The sequence below is a fragment of the Rhamphochromis sp. 'chilingali' genome, assembly GCF_963969265.1.
Source record: "Rhamphochromis sp. 'chilingali' genome assembly, chromosome: 22".
NCBI lineage: Eukaryota > Metazoa > Chordata > Actinopteri > Cichliformes > Cichlidae > Rhamphochromis > Rhamphochromis sp. 'chilingali'.
Window position 1 is genome coordinate 17558169 of NC_137950.1, and position 12426 is coordinate 17570594.

General features: G+C 41.2%; 2 protein-coding genes across 3 annotated transcripts in view; one reads left to right on the forward strand and one right to left on the reverse strand.

Annotated features, from left to right (window-relative positions):
* The window catches only part of afap1l2 (actin filament associated protein 1-like 2), a 46410-nt gene that overhangs the window by 26169 nt on the left and 7815 nt on the right, over window positions 1–12426 (forward strand). For both annotated transcript variants that reach the window (XM_080873728.1, XM_080873729.1), the window contains exons 4-8: window positions 54–145; window positions 8691–8802; window positions 11062–11273; window positions 12004–12183; window positions 12277–12363. In XM_080873728.1, coding sequence (XP_080729854.1) covers window positions 54–145; window positions 8691–8802; window positions 11062–11273; window positions 12004–12183; window positions 12277–12363 — 683 coding nt within the window. The remainder of the gene's footprint in view (window positions 1–53; window positions 146–8690; window positions 8803–11061; window positions 11274–12003; window positions 12184–12276; window positions 12364–12426) is intronic.
* LOC308391215 (kelch repeat and BTB domain-containing protein 13) lies at window positions 1034–2694 on the reverse strand (the record flags this gene model as incomplete). The annotated part of the gene is made up of 1 exon (XM_080873735.1): window positions 1034–2694. Exon 1 carries the CDS (start codon window positions 2549–2551, stop codon window positions 1034–1036), a length of 1518 nt encoding a protein of 505 aa, XP_080729861.1. The 5' UTR covers window positions 2552–2694.

A 12426-nucleotide genomic window follows, 5' to 3' on the forward strand; every position in this document is an offset into this window, starting at 1 on the left:
ATGCAAAATGCCTGGTATATACTGACCTTCCACTCTCTGCTTGTGTTACCAAGATGACAGATTAGATGCCCTGCTCAATGGAAAAGCAGCAAAACGTGTCCCCGTCCCACAAAAGAACCTTCCCGACCTGCCACCCCCCAGAACAGTAAGTGTTGACCAGTTCTTTCCATAATTGGAGTAACAGAAGAATGATGCAGAATGATTTGGCTTAAAAAGCACAAATATTTGGGTCTCTGCCACTGTGGTTGTGGGAATGTTAATAGCACTGACCCAAGTCAGTGGCTGAAGTAATATAGTAGATGGAACAAATCAGTGGTGATCAAGATATCCTACTGTATACCAAAGAAGCCAGAAGACAAATTCCAAATTGATATGTAACCGACAGCATTTTGGTCTTGTGTTACAGTATGTGCACAGCTATCACTAAGAAGCGTAGTGCTAAAAACAGTACTGTAACTTACAGTAAAAAGTACTGTAAGTTAATGGGTTGTTGTCAGATATTGAAACCCAGCTGCAGCAGTTTTAATATAATGACACAAATAACGTCTGTGGTCATGCAAGCCAAAATCATTCCCCTCAACCATCAGAGTTGCAAGCCGAGGCTTCGTGAAATGTGTTCTCCCTCAGAAGCAGGTATTTAACAACCCATGGGGCTACAAGACTGGAGAGGTGATTGTTCAGGAGTGTGTGAGAGGGAACTACACTGTGTTTCATGTTGACTAGGAGACCAGTGGCTTCTGAATTGGCCCAGTGTGACTTCAGGAAAAAGGTTTAAAACATCCCGTCAGTGCCTTTGAACTTCACACACATGCACAGTGGCCTCCCTACTATAAACTGCAGTAGCAGCTGTTGTTAATCAGTGCAAGTGCTTGTCAGCATGTGTGTGAGAGTGCATGTGAATTGGATGCATTGAAATAAAGTTAATTTTTGTCCATTTGGAGCCTTCAGAATTATTTAGCAGCAGTATTTTCGAGGATTTATTTTATTATTTAAAATCTCAAAAAACGTTTTACTTTTCAGTTGTACAATAATTTCACAAGTGTTGTATAGCTTCCAGATATGCCTCAGACAGGTCTGACAGAGGCATTTCTCCTTCCTTGCCTTCTGCATCCAGCTGTGGTATAACTGGCCCTGTCTTGGGAAGCCTGAGTAAACATGTCCACAGTGAACCACTCTTTGGAAATCCGTTCATCTGCTTACGGGGCTTCCATCCATTTTCAGTGATGGTATACACAAGAGTTAACATGTGTTTCACTGTGAACGCAGAATCCCCCCTGATCATTGCGGTGAACAGAGCTCCCTTGCTGTTGATGTAATGCCCATGCATAGCTGTCCACTGGCCTGTTGTGATATTATAACAATCCATTAGACAGCGAAGAAAGTCGTCACAAGGCCCGTTGCGCATCACATACAAATTGTCCTTGTGAGCTACCATACAGTGGCCATAGCTCTGAGGTCTGATCAGTGTGGTAGCAAGCTTCCACTCATCATTCACAGGTACGTATTCATAGATGTCTGTGGTGTCTGGTGGCTTCCAGAAGCAAATAAATATCCGTCGTCTAGCGACAGCACAAGCTGCAGATGCTACGGGTCGTGGCGCATGCTGTATAAATGTCCACTCTCCTTTTACAACATCATACCTCTCTGCTGTGGAAATTATATTCTTTTGGGACTCTCCACCAATGGCGTAGAGCTGACCCCCGTGCCCAAGAAGGGTAAAATTATATCTGGGTTGCTGGGGACCTGGGAGAGTAGTCCAAAGTCCTGAATCGGGGTTGTAGCAGAAGCTACTGTCCACTGTGTCCTTACTGTAACCAAAAACCCCACCAACGATATATAAGCGATTGTCAACCACTGCTACTCCAGCCATGGAGGTGCTGCAAGCAGTTGGTAGGTCTGTCAGATGTTTCCACTGCCCCTCTTTTTCGTCGAGGTAGCAAACGACCCTGAAGGAGTCTTGCAGCAGCTCCAGTGAAGGAGAATGGGTCCCTATAGCAATAAAAGAAGAAGGGGACAAAGTTTGAGAGTATTGCAGCAGCTCCTCGGGGATTGAACTTTCTGCTTCATCCTTGAGATCATCAAAGGTGTCACAAAGAAAGAGTGCAGCATTGTGAAACAGTGCGTGCACCCCAAATATGGAGGCTGTATGGTAAAGCAGAAGGCAGTTGTCCGAGTCTATAATGTCGCAAAGATGCAGGACCAAATGTTCAACCTGTAGAAAAGCAGCACACTCGACCGCTTCGACAAGCTCATCTGGTTCACTGATGGTGGGAATCTCTCCCCTGCAGACTGCAAGGGCAATGAGGAAACCTCTTGCGTGCACTCCTCCTTTCAGGTAGAGCTCATCTTGCTGACTTTCTTTCATCCCAGAGTGAAAAAGAGCACAGAAATAGTCGCTGTACTTAAGGAGAAAAGCCCGCTCCACAGTGAACCAACTGTCCTCCACCCTCACTCTCAGCCAGCCTGCCTGGCACTCTCTGTTCTCCAGATCAAGGGTCGCATTCTCGGCATGAATATCCCGGTTGATTCCCAGGCCTTCGGGCATTTCCATGGTCTCTTAAACCAGGATCTCTGTTCTTCCTAAAACGGCCTCTCAAGTAATTATTTTGTGTGTGACTCGAGTGTGGAATAGCCATTTTTTCCCTCGAGCTGCATGGTAAATAAAGATTTGTGTGAGCTCCATTGCGTCCTGTCTGCATGGTCTTAAAATAGAGATGGACTATAGATAGCAGCTGTGCCACTTGCAAGCGTCAGGCAGGGAAAGGAAAACTGTTGACATGCACTGTAGCGGTAATGTGGCTGCCGGCAACTGGTCATTATCATAACCGCAATAAGACTGGCTAGCATAAAGTAAGTATTTATTGAATTATTCATGATTACGTTATCCCTTTAAATCCAGCTTGGTTTAAAATGGCTATTTAAATGTTACACATGAAGACCCATTTGCAGCCATACATTTTAAGTAGGTAACTTGAAAAGGATTAAGCTGGCAAAAAAGGGACTGGTACCAAAAATATCAAGGTTTTAGAAAAGGTCAAAGTTTTCCCAAGAAGGCAAAATAACAGGAAAACAAATAGTTTGTGTCATGTGAAATCTTTGCATTCTGCCTCCTGCCATGTAGATAACGTATAGTCTCTTTTCTTTTTTATTTTCACTCATTAAATTTTTAATTTCATAATTTCTAAATCAAAAAAGTTACTAAGTAACAAGTAACAGAGGCAAAGGATCAGGGATTTTTCCTGAACTCTGTTCTCTAGAAACCAAACTGATAATTTTTATCACCACCTTTTACATTGAGCTCCCAGCAGGCTTTCAGATACACTGTGTGTGTGTGTGTGTGTGTGTGTGTGTGTGTGTGTGTGTGTGTGTGTGTGTGTGTGTGTGTGTGTGTGTGTGTGTGTGTGTGTGTGTGTGTGTGCTTTCACTGCACCGAATTCTTGGCATGGGAACCAGGGATTTTCCATGTTCCTCTGACTGTTCGTTTTTTGGGCTCTCTTTTCCCACTCTTTACTCAAAGCCCCTCCACCACACCCCGCCACCCTCTCTCATTGCTTTGTTATTTATCCTCCGACTCCTCATTTCTTCCCTTCTAGTCAATGTTTCTGTGGTGAAGAAGTGTGTTTGTGCGTGAGAGAAGTGAAAGGAAGGGGCTAAAGTGACTATTAGAGACAGAAGAATAGCAAAGTCTTCTGGGAGAATGGATACACACACCTGGCATGTCCCTGATGCTTTTTCACCAGTGCAACACCTCCCTGGAATGGCTTACTATGCTTCTCTTCAGGCTTGGCTCAGACAACAAGCCAATTTAATATATTTGGAGTTGAGGAAATGTAAAAAGAAAAAGAAAAAAGATAGAGATAAGAGTGGGTGGGCAGTCTGGGGTGGCTTACTGCGGTTCCTCTGGAATGCCTGACTTTTTGTTTTAATTAATAGCAGATGCTTAACTCTTGACTACTTTTTTTAAACTCTGGAGAAGTTTACACTCTTGCAGTGAGAGAGTGAGAGAGAAGTGAGAAACAGAATAATAACTTTCTCAGGAAATTCCTGTTAACTGCTTTTGTATATAACTATTATTAAGGCTTAGACCAGGCTTGTCTCTAACTCTCTTGACTTGTTATTTGCAGTATATATGGGTTATGAAACCATGAGCTCTATGTAAAAACGGACATAGCCACAATGTTGTCACCTGTTGGATTGAGTTTGGCATTTTGGCCATGGTCATCTTGAATACTTTAAATCAGGGCATCAACAGCGAGGGGTGGATCTAAGTGTTGAGGACACTGAGAGCACATTGTCATATGGCAGAAACTTGTCAATACCAAGATAGTCATACCCGTAATCGATTGTTGTTTGTTCACTCTAAACATAACATCCATCCACCATCAATTTTCTTATCTGGGCTCAAGTCTCAGGGCACACACTCTATGCCAAGACCTTCCACTCCCCACACCAGCCAAGAGATGTAATCTCTCGAGTGTATCGTGGATCTGCTACAGGGCCTCCTCCCAGCAGGACATGCTCAGACGACCTCACCTACAAGGTACCTAGGAGGCATCCTATTCATATGTCCAAGTCACTTCATTTGGTTCCTTTTGATGTGGAGTAGTGGCCAGGCTCTGAATCCCTCTCAATTTACAAATTTCCTCTAAGGAAGAATACAGCTACCCTTCGGAGGAAGCTCATATCTGACGCTAGTATCCATGATTCAGTTCTTTCAGGCACTACCCAGAGCTCATGGCCAAAGGTGAAGGTCGGAAGATCAGTGCTTCCCTTAGCACTCTCTTAATCACAAAAAAAAATGGTACAGCGCTCACATCGCTCCCAAAACCCACATCAATCCATCTTTCGATGTCCATCTCCACTCAGACCTAGAGAGTCTTAAAATCAGCTTGTGCACTATTCTTTTTTCTGATCATGGCCTCAGATTTGGAAGTGCTAATTCTCATTCCTATAGTTTGATACTCAGCAGCAAGTTTTTCTTGAGGTCACCGCTTGATCATCTGCAAAAGAAGAAGAGACATGATCCTGAGCCACTTGGGTAATTGGCTGGGGGTAAATGTAACATTAATATACAAAATAAACATAAATCTAACTTGGAAATAGCAATTGAGATGATAAGTTGACGAGGAGAGAATTTACCTAGATCATAAATCAGGAAAAATCTAAAATATTTTCATTGATTTCTTTACAGTTGAATTCAATTTTGAAGCCCCCTGTTGGCAATTAGGATAAATGGGGGTTTACATGACTTAATTTTAGTTTTGCCTCCATCATTTTCTACAACCTAAATTATAAAGTTATAATAATTTTACAGAAATAAACGAGTAAGAAGGAGTGATGTAACTCCTGTGATTAAAAATAACAATGGTCAATAGACACCCTAGTAATGCCAACATCTTATCTCAGTGGTTATCACTGTTGCCTCATAGTAGGGTGTTTAAACCAAGAGTACAACTTCTTCTGTTGCTGATTTGCTTCAGTATTTCCTGCTATCAAAAAAACGTGGTAGGTTTTTTCTGCTTATCACCTAACTGGAAACACACACACTGACAGTTTCACTTACGAATTAAAGAAAGTTCAGAAGAATATGTGGGCACAAGTGAGCCAATATACCTGTAGCAGCATCAGTTATTATCAGCATCAGTTACCTGTGTGTTTAAATAGACTTTATATATTTTGGTCATTTTCGAGAGCAGGTCTCATGACACACTGACAGTCACATTTGCTGATGCTTGTATAATGACGCATCTTAAATAGCTCCATGATGTATAAGGGATGTTACCCTCCCTAAACGGCCGTGATAACATTTCTGCCAACACATTGCTTAGTGGCTGCTTTCCTCCATGTTCAGGCATGCAGGCTAATCACACAAGTGAGTCTTCATCACTGTGACTGCTCGCGGACCGTGACATGACGCCAGTTATTATAACATCTGCTATGGATTACTGAAAATGTCTTAGCTCACTGAAGTGATATGGTGGGAAAAGCTCACTAACAGGGAATTCCCTGTTTACTGGGAGTTGCTGCGTCTGTCACTGACAGCCCACATCAGAAATAATGATTTTTACACAAACAGACAAATATGGCTGTGTTTTTATTTTTTGTTGTTCTGTTTCTAAGCTGAACCAGTAAATCACTCTGGTATCTGTAGACCCACCACAGGTTTGTGACCGCTAAACACAATTTATCACTGCTTTCTCTCTCATTTGTTTCTGTATATTTTAAGCGTGGCTGATTTGGGGCAACTAAAAGTACCATTCACACTCTCATCATATGGTATATTGAGTTATTCTGTTTACAGAGCAGCTGAAGGACTGCAACCTTTCAGAGAATGTGAAAGCTGTACAATAAGTAAATATAATAAAAATAAGCAGAATGCTTTAAAGTATACTAATTTCAATAAGTAGAAGTGAAAGTGAAAGAATTCAAACAGTGGGATATATGTAATTTTTTTTAACTTCCTTTAACTTCACTGCCTCAGAAGAATAACCCTTATGTGGAAGTCTGACTCCAGTATCTCTCAGTTTATCTGAGATAAGAAAAAGAATACATAGATTGCATCTTCACTGGCAGCTACTGAAGTTTTTAAGCGGGCAAGTCATTTTATTTCCAGATTGCACCAAGACCAAACTTGCATATCTGCCATCTTCTGATTGCCACCATTGATACTTCATAGGATTATGTCGCAACTTCAGGGTATTGAGGCTGTTTTCCAGTGATGAAATTCTTCCTTCTTGGAAGGTCCTTCCCCCACACATCATGCATGAGTCCAAAGGTTTAAGGTTGTTCAAAGTGTGGAAAATAAACACCTGATTAATTAATATGGTCTTCAAATTACCTGCATTTTTGAAGTTGACAGCTTTTCCCACAAGACTGAGTTTTAATAAAAGGTACCACATGCTGTTTCAAAGCATCTCCTAAAAGATGCTGATTAGTAATGCTTGTTTTATACTACCATGGTTATATCTGGTTACATAGCTGTTTGCCTACATAGCCTGGGGAGAAGTTTTGAACACAAATGCAAAAGCAATGCAAATGCGTTCCCATGTTCTCCTCTAAAAACCCAAACGGCACGTTGTTCAACCGTGCGTAGGCTGAATGCCGAATGGTTGACAAGTGGGCCAGAATGGGGCGAGGGTGCAGAAGTCTGAAAAAACATTAAAGTTCAAAAATAAAGTATTGAAAACATAGACATGCGCTGCAGTGGATGCTTTTCCTTATTTTCAAAGCTCAGTTTCACAAGACCACAGATTGGTTGAACCACATACTTTGGACACGTGTGTCAGCAGATGCTCTGTGCAGGTAGATGGACTGTATATGGTCTACCAATGCACTGCCAAAAGAGAAGCAAGTTCAGCCCATAAGACTGACAAATGGCAGTGACAAACTTTCTGCACCACTCTACATTTAACCAGTTATTATAACTTTGGCTCCACACTGTGTCTATCATCCTGTCTCCCTCACGTCACCCCCAACCAGGGGCAGTGCATTGCTGCCACTCTGAGCCTCCTGGGTTCTTCTGGAGATGTCTTCCTGTTAAAAGGGAGTTTTTCCTTTCCACTCTTGCCAGAGTGCTTGCTCACAGAGAGTTTTCTCTTTATTATTCTAGGGTCTTTACTTGATAGTATAAAGCACCTGGAGGCCATAAAAATAGAGAGGAATAGAATAGAATCTTCTGCTAGATTAGTTTACTGTGTAACTTCTAACTGTTATATGTCTACTAATGTGTCTAACCACACAATGTCATTGATTGGTTTGTGGATTTAGATTTAATAAGCCTTTAAAATCTTATTTTTTTGTGTGATTTTTTTGTGTCAGTCACAAAGTAGAAATAGCCTAAATTGTTAACAAGAACTAAGAAGTTTATTGTGACTTTGCTTTTCCATCCTCCTGGAGAGCGTTACCAGTAGCTACCAGTAGAGTGCTATGCTTGTCCTGCTTTGATTCAAGCTTTATTCTTAATTTACCCAAAGAAAAGTGATACAGAGAGAGTGAGGCTCAGTTGTAACAGTGTAAATATTCAGGAGCCATTATGCTGCACAAGCAACATCTGTCTAATGTATCGAGCAAAATCTTGAGCTTCATTAAAAAGAAGAAGAAGAAGCTAAATATAAAAAACAAAAAAACAAAAACACAACTGGAGACAGATGTGTTTGTTTTGGTTTTGATTTTAGTCAAGCATTAAGTGTTGGGGAGACAGTCTTTACCACACAGGAGACAGAAGTGAAGCCAGACTGCTGAGTGATTTCAGGAAAGCCACACACACATATATACCCCTACGCACACACACATACCCACACACACAAATATACGACACCCTTCTCTTCTTCCTTGCTCACACAAACACTCCCTCTTCCCTAAAGGCAAACGTGCTAGTAGTTACCAGGTCTTGCCTCCCAGGTCAGAGGAGGTTTGGTTACACGAGGAATTCCCTAGTTATTCCTGAAGTGACAGCTGGGATTAACCACATGTTCAGCCTGTGGGAATAACACATGTCGATGTGTGCGTGTGTGCATGTGTATGCGCGTGTGTTCAGAGCACTTAATTACCACTGGTCTAGAAACTATAATGACAGTAGGTTTGGGGGTGACGTTAAATGAACAAAAAGCACAGACATTTACAATCCCACACTTCTCTTTTTTGGGTACTTTTCTCGTTTTTGACTCCCTCATCTTTCTCTCATCTGTCAGGGTGTGGTGTGTCGGGAACCGTTCCCTTTGCCTCCAGTACCAGCTCCAGCCTGTGCAGACGCTTCAGAGAGTTACTATGAGGAGGCTCAACCCTATGAGGAAACTGTCAATGGTAAGAACTGTGTTCAAAGTTAGATGTATCATCTATCGCACAGCCCCAGGTGATGAATTCATACCTTATTCATCATCAGAGTTAGCCAGTGCTCTTGCTGTATACTACTGCAAAGAATATCAGTATTATTTTTAATGCAGCCTTCCTATTTGAAGCAATTCTTCGTGTTTGTGTGAGTGTGTGCCACAAAATATTTGAGACTGCTTCTTTACAGAAATAGTTTTTTTTAAGTGTATATTCATAATTCTGACGCTGTTAAATTGAATTTTACAATCACTTCTTTTAAATTAAGACCATTTTCATTTAAATATATTTTTATTGTTTCAGTTCAACTATGTAAGTTACAGACATTTCAGACCTGCTGTGCCTTTTTCTTAGCTTAACATTTTAGCTTGAGCTGTAAAATAAAGCGAAAAGAGTTGCCTAGGTACTGGAACAAATAACTGAGTAAGTGGTAAGACCCGCACCACAATTATAAGAAACCAGTCTGTATTACCAGTTTTTGCGCAATAGCGGCGTTTCACAGCTCTGTGGGAAAGAATTAGGTAACAATTGTTCGAATATAACACATGTCAGCTTTTTATTCAGTACTGGAAGCTTTTTCTTCAGAATTGTTACTAAACACATTTTTACCACAGCTGCAAAGAATATTCTGTCCTGTTTGGCCTGTGGTTGTTTGTTATTAGTCATACTGTATAATCATCGCCTAGGTAAGCAACAAGCAGAATGTCAGAATGGGAGTGAAAGGTGGTTTAAGTGAATATCAGTGATAGCATGGTTGTTCCAGAAACTGCTGACTGTTTTCTCTAGGGTTCACAGAGAATCATCTAAAAAAGAGAAAATATCCAGTAAGCAGGAGTTCTCTGTCCAAAAATACTTAACTAAGGTCAGAGGAGACTAGCGAGACTGTTTTTAGATGATAGGAAGGCAACAGTAAACATCCACTTGTTATGGTCAAGGCATGCAGAAGAGCATCTCTTGAGTTACAGCAGCAGAAGACCACACCGGGTCTCACTCCTATTAATGAAAACTGCTACACTTCGGACTTGATTGTTGCCAAAATTGGACAAAAGAAGACTGGAAATGGTGATGCTGGGTTCAGAATTTAACATAGACCCATCCTTCTGGCTGGTGGTGATGGTGCGGGGCATGTTTTCTTGCCACACTTTGGACCCCTTAGTACAAACTGACCATAATTTAAACACCTTAGCCTTCTGAGTATTGTTGCTGACCATGTCCGTCTCTTCATGACAACAGTGTAGCCATCTTCTGATGACTTCTTCCAACTGGATAACACACCATCTCACAAGGCTCAGATAATCTGATTTCTGGAACACGACAATGAGTTCTTTGTACTCAGGTGGAGTCCTCAGTCACCAGGGCTCAAGAGATTTAAATCACGGATATACAGCCGACAAATCAGCAGCAACTGTGTGATGTTATCATGTCAATATGGACAAAAACCTCAGAGGAATGTTTCCAGCACCTTGTTGAATCTATGCCACAAAGACTTAAGGCGGCTTTGAAGAAAAAACGAAGTGGCCCGTGAATGCATTTGAAAAAGAAAACATATGTGAATTGGCCAAAGAGAATGCAATAATGAATATGTACAAGATTTATTTATTTTTGTAATCTTTTCTATGATTATTATTCAAAGGCATTATGTTCTGTCCAATCTCCCCTATGTTGCTTTTCTTCCTCCTGTTTCCTTTGATATTATTTAGATCTGGACTGTTTTGGCCATCGCTCAGGGCCCTGGATACGAGAGTACAGCTCTGACAGTGTGGTCTATGCTGTTATCACCAGGGGTAGCTAGGACTTGTTTGTCTGTCTGTGTGGCATGAATGCAGGCGATTGCATAAATCCAAAATTCAAATTGGGAAGCCAGCATGTCCCCAAAGTGCTCGTTGTCCAGTTTTATCAGCGCCGTGCATGTAAGGGAACAGTTTCATCATCAATCAGCCTCATACTATCAATTTCCTGAGTTTATTATTTTCCCTTTCATCATAACTTTGTTTCATCATTTTCCTGTCTGCTTACCATCAGTACTGAAAATGTGTGTTTGCTCAATGCTTTAGGAAATCCTCCTCCATTCAAGAAAGTCACAAAGGTCCAAAAAACAGAGATTAACTTTATTTTTCATTCACTCTCATCGCACAGATTTTGCTTCTCCTAATCCTTGCTTTCGACGCCCTGCCATTTTTCATCCCTTGTAGCCCATGCAGTGTCGTAATCTTTAGCTTTGCTTGCCCTTTGTAGATGATGGAGAGGCGGTAAGCAGCTCATATGAGTCCTACGATGAGGAGGAAGTGACCAGAGAGAAGTCGTCATCAGCTCAGCACCAGTGGCCATCAGCAGAGGCGTCTATTGAGCTGATGAAAGATGCTCGCATCTGCGCTTTCCTGTGGAGGAAGAAATGGCTTGGCCAGTGGGCCAAACAGCTTTGCGTTATCAAAGACCATCATCTGCTGGTGGGTAAACGACTGTATTAACGCTGCAGTGAGGTTTTGTGTTATGATATTGCGTGTTATGATTGTGTTGTGATACGTAGAAGAAAAAAAATCTAAACCAAATTAGCCCATATATTAAAAAGAATAGGGCTGTGTATAGTCCCTGTAATATTTTGTATGCTAGAAAGCCGGTGTGTAGGCTTTACTTTTTAACTGTTCAACTGACAGCTGCCAGAGATTCTTAATAGCAAGCGCTGAATGAACAGCTGTCAAGAAATAGATCTGTGACAACGCATATGCAACTTCCTCTGAAACTGACTTGTTATATTTTTATATTTTTCTTGGTATTAAAAGACAAATGTTCCCTCTAGAATGCTCGTCTAGCATTCTAGAGGGTAATTACCTATGAACACTTTTTTTAACAGGCTATCTAAAGCATGGAGTTCGCACGAGTGGCTGTTTTCACTTTCTTAAAAAGTCTACTGTAAAACTTTTATTCTAATATGATTCAAATCAATAAACACATTCAGGAATTTACCCAATTTTTACTTTGCTGTTAGATAGGTAGGTAATGGTTTATGGTTGAGAAGACTGCCTAGTAACTACACAAATCTGCTGATTATTCTAAACACTGATTGGTTGACAACATTTACTATTTACCTTCTAGCTTGTTTTGGTCAGCATGCAGCTAAAATTAAAGGACAGTAATTCATTTTTAACGAAGCTTGCATGTTGATTCTGCCTCTCTCAGTGCTATAAAAGCTCCAAGGAGCAGACACCTCTGCTGGATGTGAGTCTGCTGGGCTGCAGTGTTGTTTACAAAGAGAAGCAGTTAAAGAGGAAAGAGCACAAGCTGAAGATTATTCCAGTGGGTGGGGAGACCATTGTCCTGGGCTTGCAGAGCAAAGAACAGGCTGAGCAGTGGCTGAAGGTAACACGTTCACAGTAGCTTGCTTTCGAGATCATTGGATGGTTATTTATTTGTTCGCAATATCAAAATGAGAACATCTTGTTTTTGCTCCAGGTTATTCAAGAGATCAGTCCCAAGCCAGCTGATAGCTGTGACCCCCAACACACTGTGTCTGACTCCCCAAGGCTTATTTGTACTAAGGTACATTGATCTGTTGTGATCAGACATCATGTTTTTGATGAGACTTTTGATAAGATTTCAAAA